Source organism: Engystomops pustulosus, chromosome 8 (genome assembly GCF_040894005.1).
Source record: "Engystomops pustulosus chromosome 8, aEngPut4.maternal, whole genome shotgun sequence".
Classification (NCBI taxonomy): domain Eukaryota; kingdom Metazoa; phylum Chordata; class Amphibia; order Anura; family Leptodactylidae; genus Engystomops; species Engystomops pustulosus.
The window spans coordinates 93347620-93362844 of record NC_092418.1 but is presented as its reverse complement, the minus strand read 5'-3'; the positions used below and the strand labels follow the sequence as shown (position 1 = coordinate 93362844).

General features: G+C 40.4%; 1 protein-coding gene across 2 annotated transcripts in view; it reads left to right on the top strand.

Moving 5' to 3' along the window:
• The window catches only part of CERS6 (ceramide synthase 6), a 162951-nt gene that overhangs the window by 65947 nt on the left and 81779 nt on the right, over nt 1–15225 (top strand). For both annotated transcript variants that reach the window (XM_072121814.1, XM_072121813.1), the window contains exon 4: nt 6246–6303. In XM_072121814.1, coding sequence (XP_071977915.1) covers nt 6246–6303 — 58 coding nt within the window. The remainder of the gene's footprint in view (nt 1–6245; nt 6304–15225) is intronic.

Genomic DNA, 15225 nt, shown 5'->3' with positions numbered 1-15225 from the left:
TGCTAATGATCCAGAAGGGCACAGGGATACAGTGTAATAGCTTGTGAAGCTACAGCATGAAGCGGCTTATAGGATTTTCCTTATTAAAGACACTTATTTCACTATAGATAAGAACATACAATGATCCTAATAAACTAGATGCATTGGGTGAGCACAAGAGAGACCTAAATAAACGACAATTCAAGGAAAACATTTAAATGTCCGTGCTATACGTAACACCATAAAATCAGGGAAAGTAGGGAGTTCCATAATGATTCCAATCTAACTAAACTTCACTGTCGGAAATATTCAATGGAAACAGTTGAGGGTCCAACACTCGGAACCAGCCAGCTTTGTCCTCGTTCTCCGAAAGCCGTAGATGCTCTGAATGACCACAAATCCAATGGGGCTAAATGGAACCGAGCAGGCAAAAAGTGTAGATCAAGTACGCCGGTAGGTTGACCCTGACCCTGGTCAATTTTCAAGTATTTAAAGCCCTTTTAATTGAAGAGTGGGGGGTGTTTTGGAAATTGCAGAGCACAGCACTTTCCTAACTCTGGAATGGGAGTGTCGTAGATAGTCGAGCTCTGTGCTCAGCAACATATCCTACTACCATAGAGTTGAATGAAGCAGCAGGACACATGTCTGACCTGCAGTTCCATCAATTGGTGATAACCGGACCCCAGATTGCTGGGGGTCCAGTTCTTGTGATCAGTGGGGTCCCAGTAGTTAGACCCTCATCGATCAGCTTGTTATCCCTGATCCTGTGGAAAGAAGATAGCACAACCCTTTTAAAGGAAATCTACCACCAGGATGAAGGATTATAAACCAAGCACACTGACATACTGGTGTGTGCCCCCTCTGACAGGATCCACTCTTCTTGTAGCTTCTTATGCCCTGATTTTTAAAAAATAAAGGCTCATTTACATAATTTTAAAACCTTCTTTTCATAAAAACAAGGTCCTTAGAAGCTAAAATAGAGGGGGGCACACCCTTAACAGAGGGGCACACACCAGTATGTCAGTGTGCTTGGTTTACCATACTTCATCCTGGTGGTAGATGTAACTTACTGATCCTACTTATAGTAAAACTCAATGGAAGTCCTCTCATACAATAAGATTTTAAAATCCTATACTTAACTTTCCAGTTTTACAAATGGAAGGAATTGTTGTAACTTTACCAATTGTTAAGGGGGAATCAGCGTCACTTTTAATGACTTTTTTATTCTTGCTCAGCAAAAGGTCAACAAAGAAGCAGCACTAGGAGATTACATTCATGGGTAATTGTAAGAGCTGCAATGTATTCATTGTAGGACTTTTAGCCTAGCAGGCAATTCTATATTCCGATGAAATAATAGCGCAGTGACACAATCTTATAATTACCATCATGGGGAAAAAAAAGACAGCAAAGTCTATTAAATAGAAAACATTGCCTTTAAATGGACCATTGTGAAGTTAATCATATTTCCCTCATTTACTGAGAGGGGCTTGATGAACTCACTTAAAAATACATTTAGTTTGTGAGCCGTGAAAATGAAAACAAGGTAGGGAAATGGCGCATGCAGCCACAATGACTCTGTGTCTTACATATGGCCAATGCCGGTGTAGAGGTAAGGGAAATACAACAAGAATCACTCAAATTGCCCTCCGAGAGGGAAAAAGTGAGAGCTCTCCTCACAAATACACCAGACTCATAAGTGTTGTCCAGTGTATTCACTAGGTGTTCCTAATAGCTTTATGACACATACAGTAATTTTCTGTGTTACTTTCGGTAATAGGAGAGCAGATCCTCTCTCCTATATGATGTCCCCCTACTTACTGCAACATAGTTTGATGACACATCCAATCTAAAAAATTATACCTATATAATGTGTTCATCATGTGCATCCTAATTAATTGACTGAGTAGAATTTTAGATGTAAATTTCTTGTGTCCTGGGATAAAAACCATAGCAGCTGCAATAGGGCCCGCAGTGTCATGGGGCCCAAGCATCTAGGGTATTGGGTGTGTATATACTGTATGTCTGTATTTACTGTATGTGTGTATAAATGAGGATAGAGGGGCTGCTGTGCTCTACCACTTCTTGAGCTTTGAGGTGCCATTACATCTTACGCAGCTCCATATACTAAAGTTTGAAAAGGTTGCAGTTGTCAGAATATGGCAATACATATCATTTGAAAGACTAACATTTGATACAAACGTATCAAAAACCATATAAATTTGGTATCTCCGTGGTCATATTGACCCAAAAAATAAAGGGGATGTGTTATTTCAACCACACAGTGAAAGGCTTAAAAAAAGGGCATAAGGTTGCTTCTCGATTTTTTCTTTTGTCAAATCCACTCCATTTGGAATTTTATTGCATGAAATAATAGTAGTAAGTAATAATAGGAGGTCTAATTTGTGGTGCACAAAATAAACTCTAATATGACTCTATTAATGGAAAAATAAAAATTTTATAGCACCAAGTAAAAAATGGAATAGGCTTCATAAAGGGATTGTCCCAATGTTCAAGCTATCCCCTAACTCAGATTAGGGAATAACAAGCTGATCAGTGAGGGTCAGACTGCTGGAATCCCCACCAATCATGAGAATCCTGGAATCCTCACCCGAATCCTTTCGGGTTTCCCAAATCTTTCCGTTTTGTGCCGAATTGTCCCAGGATTTTGGCGCACGCGATCGGATTATGGCGCACTGGCGCCGGCTTGCACACAACAGAAATCGGATTCGGACAAACCGCGGAGTTTAAAACGGATTTGTGTTGCAAGATCAAGCACTCACATGCACCGGGAAGAAGCAGGTGAACTCCGGGGGACCTCGGCACAGCAGCGACACAGGAAGGAACTTGGACGCACAATGTTAGTGAATCGCGTCGGACCCGAATCCTCGTCAGACAACGCACTGCGGAATCGCGACCGGGTAAGTAAATCTGCCCCATTGATGGTAAATCCATTTTATTCTATCAGTCCGTAAAAACCCTTTTAAAACTCCATTGAGTTTCACCGTTTTTCTCCACATTTATGTTACTGTTTACAGAATATAATAGGAATAAAGAGAATAATAAATTAGATGACTAAAAGCTCTCATTATACTTTATAAAATATACAGATGTACATGATACTGATACATAATTAACTGTATCCACAGTTCTCGGAAAACATAAGTGGCTGACTAAAATATAACTTATTGTTTGATTTGATTATTATTTCAAGTCATTGGACTGGACATAAATGGGTAAAATGTGTGCTTCATCTAACCTTTTTTGTTTCTTTTTGGGCGCAATTTGCATAATGAGAAAGCATTACCAGAGCCCCTCCGTGATGTAGCTTCATAGGCTGTTACACTGTGTAGGAGCACTTTCCCCTATCCTTGTGCTAAAACTCCCTGCTGCTGGGAGATTACAGCAGGAAAACAAAGTGGGGATGTGCAGAGGGAGCAGGTCACCCCCTGCTCTCCTGCACTTCCCCCTCCCTTTTCTTGCTGTAAAGTAACAGGTGTTGTTTTAATTGTCCTGGAAATTAGTATACATCTACTGTAAAAACAGTTTTTTTATTTAAAAAATGGCCTCTCTTGTTTTGTTCCTTTTTATCCAAAATTTCATTTTTAGTCTTCACTAAAACGATAACAATAGAATGGACATTGTGTGAACGGACAATAACGGAAACCATTGAAAGCTCAATGACTCCTATTATTATCATATATACAAGATTTGTTTAAAATGAATATGAAAATACCGTATATACTCGAGTATAAGCCGACCCAAGTATAAGCCGAGGCCCCTAATTTTACCACAAAAACCTGGTAAAACCTATATATTTTTTACTCGAGTATAAGCCGAGTTTGGGTTTTCAGCACATTTTTTTGTGCTGAAAAACTAGATTATACTCGAGTATATAAGGTAATCAGGTACCATTTGTTGCCTAAAAATCACCATGTTAGTACCGAATCTATTAATCGATGGATAGATTTTATAATTTCTAGTCGATTTTATAAACCTAAGAGGCACAGTAAGATTTGTCTTTATTGACAACATTTTTAGGTTAGGACTGTGATCCGATGACTTATTTAAATTGATATTCAACCACTGTTGGGGACGTGAAGGGGAGGGGGTGCGGGTGCGGGTGGGCAGGGGGTGGGTGCAGCCAGTGGGGAGTGGGTCCGAATGAGGCGTTGCTGACGGGGGCTATAGATTTATTGGTTGGACATAAACGCCTGCATTTATCAAAAATAAATAAATTCAATTGTTTATGTTCTATAGATCATAAAGGGTTGATTTGACTAATTGCAAAGTTTGTGAGGCCCTGAAATACCATACAATACTATACAATATGTATAGTGTCACCCCACTTCACAAAGTTCCACCGTATTTTTTGGACTGTAAGGCGCACCGGATTATAAGGTGCACCATCAATAAATGCCTGCTAAAACGTCTAGGTTTATATATAAGGCGCACCAGATGCACAGTTTAAGGCAGCTGTTGTCTGTAAATACGGTTCATATATAAGGTGCCTGGACTATAATCCATATTACTATTATAATCCATACAGTATGTGACAATCTCCTCTGCTACATGGTTACATTATAGTGGATTAACAATGAAAGGTTCTATATTTTATCTGTGCGACTAGTCAAGGATTCAGTCTGCTTTTATCTTGGTGCCAACTCCAGATCTAATACAAATGCAATTTTGCTGTGCCGTTCCTCCCTAGAAAATAGAGCTGCTAACAATTTCAAACCAACACCAATAGTCAAAAATTCAACACATTAAAAAGTATACAAAACTGTCTGACCGGAGCTCCTTCATTCTTCAAAAGGCTCCCATATTAATTCCAAAATAATTTTTTAATCTGTATTTTGCTTTTGCTTAATCAAAGGAAATCATACAGACATATCATAGCCTGTTCATAATAAAAGATGACTTTATTATATTCTATATATGTATATATTACCTGTTGCTCCTTATGTTACATTATGCTTATCGTTAATGCTGGAAAAAATGAAAAACTTCAATAAAATACAGTTATAAAAAAAAAATATATATATATGTAAAATCACACCATAAGGACTCCAGCCATCCGGGCTTGACCATGGGTTTTGCAACATCAGATTCTTCCGGAGCAACTCCAGATCTTGAACCTTTTGTAAAAGACTTTATTGGGAGAAATGTATAAATCAGCTTTCTGTCCTGTATCCAGCTGAAAGAATCCTCATAATGTATCTAATGACTTCCGGTTCCGGTGACAACATATTCTTTTCAGAATTCGTGGGTCTTCTTATATGCCGGGCAGCAAACGGTGGTAAAAAGCCGGCAGCGCACACTATGATGTCAGCAAGCAGCTGACGTCATGGTGTGTGCAACGGCACCAAGTGGGGACATGGAGATGGAGCCGGAACATTGGAAGAAAGAAGAGGCCCTGTGTGTATGTGTGTGTGTGTGTGTGTGTGTGTGGGGGGGGGGAGTTATATACCATGTTGGCTGGCTATATACTAGGGGGCATGTGTTGACTGACTATATACTTCGAATCTGGCTATATACTGGGGGCATGGGCGTGCTGGCAGGCTATATACTGTGTGGAGGCTGTGACCAATGCATTTCCCACCCTAGGCATATACTCAAGTCAATAGGTTTTCCCAGTTTTTTGTGTTAAAATTAGGCACCTTGGCTTATACTCAAGTATATACATTATATTGTAATCAAATATCTGCTGTTTTTTAATTTTACCATATGTGAGTTGAAAGAGGGAGTAGTCTTATATGGCAAGTACATCCCAAAATCTATATTTTAACTGGGAAAGTTAGGGGTCGTTTTATACACCCAGTCGTCTGGAAAATATGAATCATCAAAGAAAATATGGTCTAGGTATGGAAAGAGTTAATACTTAGCATCCTTACCTGTGAGAGATGGAGGGACATCTGCTTCCGGATACACTTCTCAGGTGATGTGAAAATATGGTCTAGTCCTCCGTCTCAGGGTGACGTTATATCGGCAGCTTAGTTTGTAGCGGGGGCATGCTGTCTACATGGTGTCACCACTGGACCTTTGTATACCAACAGAGACAGGAGTGATAGGAGCATCTGAACTGGACCAGAGGTAAAGACCAGGGTAAGTTTTAGTTGCTTTGTTTCTTTTTCCTCCTCCTGAGGCTGATAATGAAACAAATTATTGATCCCTGCAAATCTATAAAGTATAAAAATCACATTCTTGGCATATGATTATTATTTCGCACGCTTTCACATAACTTACTACGTTGTTTCTGTTTTTTACAGGTGGAAATTTACTTTTAACCTTTATATATTTACATATGGGGTGCGGTATCTGAAAAAGGTACGTTTATGGATTCTTTATTTTATATTGAAACTAAAAAGTGACACATAAATGTACAATAATGTGTCCATTACATAGAGGCTCAATGATGTACAGCGTAGTAGCTTCTAAAATCAGTCATAGCTCTTTTATATGTCTTATTTTCTCTTAGGCTACATTCACACGAACATATGGGTGATGTATATACTGCCATATATACAGCCGACGTATATACGGCGTTTATACGTCCCGCATCCATTGCAATGGCCTCACAGCGCCATACAGGAGCGGTATGGTGCAGCACATGTGCGGCACCATACTGTTCCATAGCCCGTAGAATGATAGGACTTGTCATATCTTTCAACGGACTACGTCGTCGGCTCTATGTTAAGCTATAGAGAGGGGCGGAGGTGAGGGGCGCTCACCCCCTTCTCCTCACCCCGGCACGACATGTGCCCGCCGTACTGCGTTACGACAGGCAATGTCTGTGTGAATACACTGTTATTTTATTTATGGGTCTGTTCACAAGTATATATACAATATCGATTTCAGAAAAAGCTCCTGATGCAAATATTAAATTGTTTACCTACATTGGTTTCTGTGATTTACTAGAATTTAGGTTTAAAATATACACTGGATAGTATAACCGGACTAAAACCTCATTGACTCTATTGCACACATGGGATGTAGCTACTAAGGAGTCCAGAGGCAGCAGTCACTATAAGTTCTGAGTGGGCCCATAGGTGACTCTAATACAAGAACAATAGAAACCCTTGTGAATTCTGCTAAATGGGGGTCTATGATAAGTGGATCAGTGCTGCAATCGGTAAATGTACTCCGAGCGAAACAGTGTTAAGTGTTAAGTTTTTCAGGAAAAATTGTTGGCTTTTGTTGGTGTTTTTTTTTTACTGTCCAATATGTTACAGACAGTTGTTACTGTGAAGTATGCAGTACATGATAAGATGTATCAGCTATGGGGGTTTGGTTTGTCATGGTTTGGTAGTATTTTTTTGGAGTCTTTTATGTATAAGTAGCTGTAGTAGTGTTATTGCATGGTATTTTTTTTCCTCAGAGACTTCTGACATTAAGGTATTTTATAAAATAAACCACATTTTAAATGCCAAAAAATTTTACTTTTTTAATTCAGAGGGCTGTGTACAGTACATAAACACCGTTCTTGTGCCGGCTACATATCCCATAGGCTGTACTGAATGTACAACATCATAGTGATCGACGAGAATATGATTCCAGCCTGACCATGACATTACTGTCCCATTCAAATCAATCAATGATATAAAGGTTTCGGTGTTCATGGGCTGCAGACAGAATTGTGACTAAGCTTGGTTGAACTTACTAGACATGTATGTAACTCTTATTCTGCCAAGACAACAGGCCATTCCAAATAAGGCTTGTGGAAGCACTATCCAATCTCCTGTTCTCCCCACAGAACCCCTGAATTTACCCCATTCCTCTCACCAATTCCTTGCTCAGTGTCTGTTAAAAAATAAAATGAATTAAAAATATATAACACTTTGGAGAATACTTTGTCTGGTTTGAGATATTTGCTCAACCATTGGGCACATCAAGGGAGTGGGGTTAGAGCTGGAGTGGAGATACTTCACATTTCTTCAATTCTTTCTTGTTCTTGTTCTGTATAATGTGACATATAGTAGTGCAATAGCTGCACAGCAATTTAGATTCTGTATTTTCACAGATTTGTATCGCAACTTAACCTTGGATTTTTCATGTATATCCAGAAAAGGTCATGCCGAGGGCTATCGTGATACTCTAGTGAATTTAATAAAAGATCTTGAACGGCAAGTACAAATGGATAAATTATAGTTACATAGTAATAAAAAAAATCAATAAATAAGTGTAAAGTGCATTGATGTAGGCTCATTATAACAATCTTGTTACAGTTCATTAGTCTTGACTACTGAAAGTAATATCCAAAGCCACAAGGAAAGTTAAAAGAGTAGTAAGAAAATTATCATAATTTAATGGCTTTCTGACTGTTTTTAGCCTTACATATTACTTATGTTCTCTCTACCTAGAGCTTGTGTTTGTGCATTGTAGATGTATTTTTCCAAAAAGGGAAAACTCCAATTTTAATGACCGATTCTGTAAAATATCCCTGATGACCATTTATTGCATCAGCTCAGCCATGTTCTTCTTATACACTGGTGCCCAAAATTACATGCAGTGTTCCATGTGTGGTCTGACCGACGTGTCTAGGTCTTCTCATATTAAAAGTATTTCATATATAACATCTTGTAATGGTTAGACTGAAGTCACCTTCTCCCAACAGCCACTGTCTACCTAGTTTGCCACTTCTAGGCATCTACTAGATGCAATCATCAAATCTGAACCTATCTTTTTTTCAGGCAACTTCTTCCACGAGAAGGTGCCTGAGCCATAAGGTTCTAGATCACTAGTGTTCCAGATAATGTATACATCAAGTTCTCTGTACACATCACAGCAAACTTGTTCTCACCTCTGTCTGGTTTCATCTTGTGACAGGAGTCTGCCCCCCGACATCCAATGTCGCAACTGGATGACCCCCGTCGTTAACCACCACCTAAAGGCGCCCAGATCCTGTCCAGGTATAAAGGAAGGTTACGCAAAAGAGGCATCAGGGATGACGAGTTTAATTAAAGTTTATATTGAAACCTAAGTGAGCGCCATAACTTCAGGGAGAGTAGTGAAAAGGGAGATAAAGAATTTAAAGCATCAGGTAAGGTGCATCAGGCTTATCCAGCATAAAAAAGCCTGGTAGTGATATAGGGTGTAGACAATTAGATTCCAGGGATATCTTTTTGGGAATGTTTGTGGTGGATATAGGGGCAAACTAGACTACCTGCACTGCTGTACTTAAACGTTTGTGTCCGAACATGGTGGACAATGCTTATTAGCATAATTTTAAAAGTTGATTTTAAAAGGAAGGAGGACATGGATAACACATAGAAGAAGATTATCACAGTCACGGTGCTTGGATCTATGAGTAAGTCTCCCTGATTTATCCTGTTGGATTTTGATGGTAGATTTCCCTGAAGGATGACATCTAGGTTGCGGCGGAGTACCCCAAAGTTCAGTCTGATGACACAGTGGGTCCCCACCTGCTGCATTACACATCTGTTTAGTTTGCCCTTCTAAATTATTGAGTTTTAAAGGGCCTTTCTATTTGTCTCTGTATTTTACTGTGGATTAGCATGTAGGTAAGGACCCTATTGTATATTTAAAGATTGGGATAAGGTGGTTGTGGGACTGTGCATTGTAATAAGCTGTTTATCCCTTTTATTGGCCGTTCTCGAGATATAAAAAGTTGCCTAGCAACTATTTCTCTTCTTTTGAAGGGATTTAGAATATTTGAAAATACTTTGCTTTCCATTCTTATTTATCAAATGCGTAAACGCCAGCGCCACTGTTTGTGCTGACTAAAAAAAATCAATATCTGCCATAACGTGAGCTACCTGAGCGCTTCCTAAGTGTGCAGCTGCTGATTTCTGTGCTATGGAATTAATTTATCTCTGTTATACCGTCTGCTACTACTCTAGGGGGAAAGCTTGTAAGCAAAACACTGAGCAGAAATTTCTTTGGGTTTGCTGAAAATGAAATTTATTGTTAAAGGTAAAGTTCACCAACTGCAATAAATGTGAATAGTTTAATGATTTTATTTAGGCAAATTTTATTTTGTTTGTGTATGTGGAAATAAATATTTAAAGGAAATCTACCATTTGTTTTCATGCTTTGTGAACCAAACATACTGGGAGAATGCTATAGCAACACTGATGCAGAAACATATCTTGTTTCTTCCCTGATCCGAGTGGTTTTGCTCAAAAAGTCTCCGTACTCACTTATAGGATGGTCAGGAGTACAGGTCCTCCGTATCTTGAGAACAGAGGCTTGTTTATCTCTGTCTTATTCTCTTCTTAGAAAGGGAAAAATAAAGCGAGACAGCGCCCTCTAAGGTAGACCAGCAAATGATACCTTTTACCATCACGGTATAGCGGTGTGTCAGAGCCCATAAGTTTATCCCTCAGAGTGGCTGCCTGACAATCAGCTGTGTGTGCTCAGCTGAGACACACTTGTTGGTTCAGTGTTGGGAGTGCCAGCGAGTTTGGACAGGAATGGCACCAGGGGATAGTACCAATAGTTTATAAGGGACACACAGTAGCTTGTTTGAATAATGTTAGTTTATTTGGATTACGCGTTTCAGAGGCAAACCAACCCCATCATTAGATTCTTTGGGAGGCAGAGGGCTGGTGTTGGTGTGGACCTTCCTATTCTCTTCTTGACTGGAGTAGTGTTTGGACTGACAACGCCTTTAAATCTATTATTGCTGGCAAATCAAAGAATCAGAATCTTAATCATAGTTGTCAGAATACACTGATAATAGAAGTCTAAGGGTTCATTCACATGGCTGTCTGCGGGGACAGCAATAACGGCACGGCGGGGATACGATGCCACACATGTGTGGCACCGATACGGGGCGCACACTGCAAAAAGATATCTTTCGGCGAGTGTGCGGCCGTGCGCCGCTGTTTTCCATGGAGGAAGGAGGGGTCACCTCCTCCTCCTCTCCAGCACACGGCGGTATGCCCGCACGGCAGGCATACCGCGTGTGTATGCACCCTAAGGAGAGTAGAGGGTGGCGGAGTGACCATAGACAACAGATTGTAAGCAGATAAAATAAATAATTTTTATTTCATCCTAAATTCTTTATTAACTTCAATACAGGTTGGTAATTCTCTAAATTGTCCATTGAAAAGTAATAATAGTTGATTTAGTGAGGCATAAGTTATGGAGCAGATTGTTCCGTACTCCCTGTGTGTAAGTATAAGGCTGCATTCACACACATGTATGGGGGACGTATATACGGCCGATATACGTCCCCTATACATCGCTATGGGCTCACGGCCACCTACGGGAGCTCACCCCCTCCTCCTCTCCCCGTGCGCTGCCGTGTGCCCGCCGTGTTACGGTACGGTTGGCAGTGGCAGTGTGAATATACCCTAAGGGGGACATAACAATGTCGAGTCTCCATGCATGCAGATAGAGTCTGCAGAGGGGACAACTGGTAAAAAGGGCAGGATGCAAGTCATATAATGAGCACAAATTGTGTACAGACTGTAGAAGTGTGTGACATAAGGAAGAATACAGAACGCCATTGCATGGAATTAGGAACACCCAAATTTAGAACGCTACTGTATCATGATTGTTATTATTTGATGAAAACTAAGGACTATTTCAGTAAAATGACTGGTAGCAGAGATCTTGAAAAGTAGGAATTATTTTTAAAAAATGAACATTTAAAAAAGGTTACAAATTACGGTAGTTGAAGCCATAATATCTGTGTGTTCTATGAGCACATGCATCGTCTAGCAAACCATCCATACTTTTTTGTCCTACAAATTGTACATCTTCATCCAGAATGCTGTAACCTTGGTTACATGTACAAAAATAGCCAAAAGTTCAACTTCACGTAGGATGGAGACAGTTATCGGTGCCCACGTACCGCTTCTGATTTTGTGATGTTTGATTTAGGAAACTTTGGGATTTGAAAGCTATATGTTTGTCTCTACACTCATGTGCTATAGAAATACACTACACAGCTCCACTATTTTGGAAATATTATTACAGCCATTTGTGTATCCACATCAATAACCTGATGCAGAAAATAGAGTAAAAACATTGTCATCTGTTTTCCCCTATTAAAGTAGCCACACCCTTAGGTAGGTACATTGTATCCAATCATAAATGGCCTTTTTTATGTAACAGGTGATACATATGTCATTGCTAAGCAAACCACTTATCATTAGACCTTGAATGGTCATTATTTGGAAATTTGTTACGGTTGAATATGACCCCAACTCTCAATCCCACATGATTTTCGAGCTGGAAGTAGATGGCTACAAACCATTTGCATTAACCATGATGAGCTGTTACAGATTTTCTGCCATTTATTTGATGGAGTGTGAAGCGGCAATAGCGCAGCCAGGCCACTACATTGTGTGTGGAGCCATTTCTAGCTGTATTTAAAGTGCCAAAAATAGATTATTGGTGCAGGACTCTCTAATTGTGGACCTATCCTAAGCAGGGCTGGCGCAAGTGCTAGGGCCCTGGGCTCCTGGGGGGGGGGGGGCACATGAGGCTGTACATAAGGAATCCATGGGGGTGAGAGGGACAGTATCCTATGAATCCATAGGTAGTGAGGAGGGGTTTATATAAAATAACCATAAGGGGGCTGTTTGGTATGATAAACTAGGGAATATTTTAGGGAACAGGAGACTGTTTTCGTTTCTGAATTTTTAATGCCACCACATAAATTCACTGCAAAGGCTCTGTCATCCAGGGGCCTACTGAAACTTGTAGTAATACAGTAATAATCTGCATAACTGCATGTAAGTGACTCCAAGCTATAGGATTATGTGATCTCCATTTGTATTTCCATCTGCTTCCAATCTACAACAGTTTCAGACATGGTCAGTAAAATGTTATAATATTTAAAGAGGTTGTACCAAGTGAGCAAGAGAAAGCAAACTGATCAGGTATGGTCCAACTTCTGGGAATGAGAGCCAAGTGAGAGCCAAGCTCAACCTGCGTTTGAGGATCTCAGTAGTGGGACCCCACTGATCAGCCACGATAGGGGATAACTTGATAACATGTTACAGCCCCTTTGATGCATATTCTGTAGCTTTAGTACTCATGCAGTGGATAGAGCCTTTACATTTTATGATAACTAGCAGCATATTGCCATCTGAGTTTATGTTAGTACTGTATTGTGGTTTTTAGAGAGTGCTGGTGTGGTTTTATAGAACTGGCCATCTACATGTGCAGGCTCGGGATAGCCCACAGGTGAATCCACTGCTGGGCCACTAGGTCCTGCATATGGGTTGCATCACAGAGTACCCTCACTGTACAAGACTGGAGGACCCACTCAGTAGATTACTGCCCCAGGAACAAAACAGTCCAAAGCAAGGGCTGGGAAGCCAATGGGTGTCAGGTATTGTTGACAAAAAGCTGTTCACTAAGCCCTAAGCATCTGTCTGACACCGTACATGTATGTTTATCAATAAGCCTGTTTAGGATAGGGTAGGGAAGAAAGAGTTTTCCTTATGGAGACTTTGCCTATTAAGCCCGCCTTGCAGGAGTGTGGAGCCATTGATGCTCTATTAGAGGACTCTAGGAAATATGCAAATATGTTTTCCAGGATGAGATAAGAAAAACATTGCCTCTTAGCTACTTGTAATGCAGCCCCCTGAACATCAAGCATGACTTTCAGGAAGCCTAATGACATGATGCAGGATTTATGCCAAACCAGTATATCTATTCCAGAAAGAACAGATTCCCAACTGTAGACAGCACTGTTTTTATATCTTTTTATCTCTTCAGCAGAGTGTAGGGAACAGGCAGGGTCAGCTTTAGGTTTCAATAGGCTCCTTGGCGACAGAGCCTCAGTGGGCCCCTTTGCAGTGAACTAACGTGGCGGTATTAAAAATTCTGAAAATAAAACAGTGTCCTGTTTCCTAGTTTATCATACCAAACAGCCTCTCACACCCTACGGATTCTTTAGATACAGTCCCCCTCACCCCCATGGATTTCTGATGTACAGCCTTATGTGGGCCCCCCCAGTAGCTCTGGGCCATGGCACTCGCCCAGTGCTGGCGCCAACCCTGGGATCAGATTCAGTTGAGTGAGAGACTTTAGAGTAGGGTCGGGAACTTATAGGATATGGGCTCTCCTAGGAAACTAAAAAATTAGTTACACCTTTTGTGTGGTTATATGACAGATAAATACAGCACCAAATTTTTTTATCCACTTTTATATGTCTTAAAAGGTCTGCACCTAAACTGCACATGAAGAATACCCCAACATAACATATAGCACATTGCTATTCTAGTAAAACTTATGGAAAAGTTTAAATAGTAATGTGAAGTTACTTACTATTCCAGTGAAAAATGAGAAATGGAATGGCACTCACCGCATCAGCTCCTTTAAATGACGATTTATTTATGCATACTTACAACAAGACAAAAGAATAGTTGCACATAGAGGGAGGGGAGGACGCAGGGACTCAGCACATGGCAGAAAGGACAGCTGTTTCGCGCTCTCGGCGCTTCGTCTGGCTTGTCTGCTAAGCAATTAGGGTTAGCAGACAAGCCAGACGAAGCGCCGAGAGCGCGAAACAGCTGTCCTTTCTGCCATGTGCTGAGTCCCTGCGTCCTCCCCTCTCTCTATGTGCAACTATTCTTTTGTCTTGTTGTAAGTATGCATAAATAAATCGTCATTTAAAGGAGCTGATGCGGTGAGTGCCATTCCATTTCTCATTTTCCACGTTTTGATGTGCTTACGCTAGGAATCTAGAGCACCACAGCGCTCCTATCAACATTCCGTGTGCCATGGTTTATAGTGTCTCAACATCTAGCCTCTGATGGACATTTCAGCAACACGAGTTGTACATCCAGTAGTGCCACTTATTTTCACGTTCTACTGACATTACTATTCCAGTGACTCCTTGTACAATGTAAATATAGACGGACCTCCTGGGGAAGGAGCAGGTCCACATTAACAGTCTACAATTCCTGTCAAAACAATCTGTAGAACTGGTGTCTCCGAGGATCCCAGGAGAAGGATTGTTCTGCTTATTCAGCATTGCTTCCCTTTCTGCCCGAATGGACATTGTTCTGTATTCAGATTATCAAGTAATCACTCTATTAGCATATTTATAACTTGTTCAACGGAATTATCATAACAATAGTCAAATCTTCTACAAGCGACAGGAAATTATCCTTGCAGCTTAAGTAGATTCTAAAGTTTATTTTTTTTGTCAGGTCCAAAATGACTTCCTAAACTAATAATAGTTCCACATAGGGACCCCCAATTGGACCATATGGCCACAAACCCATAAAGTCATGCAGGTCTAATGGCCTTTTCTATGGATAA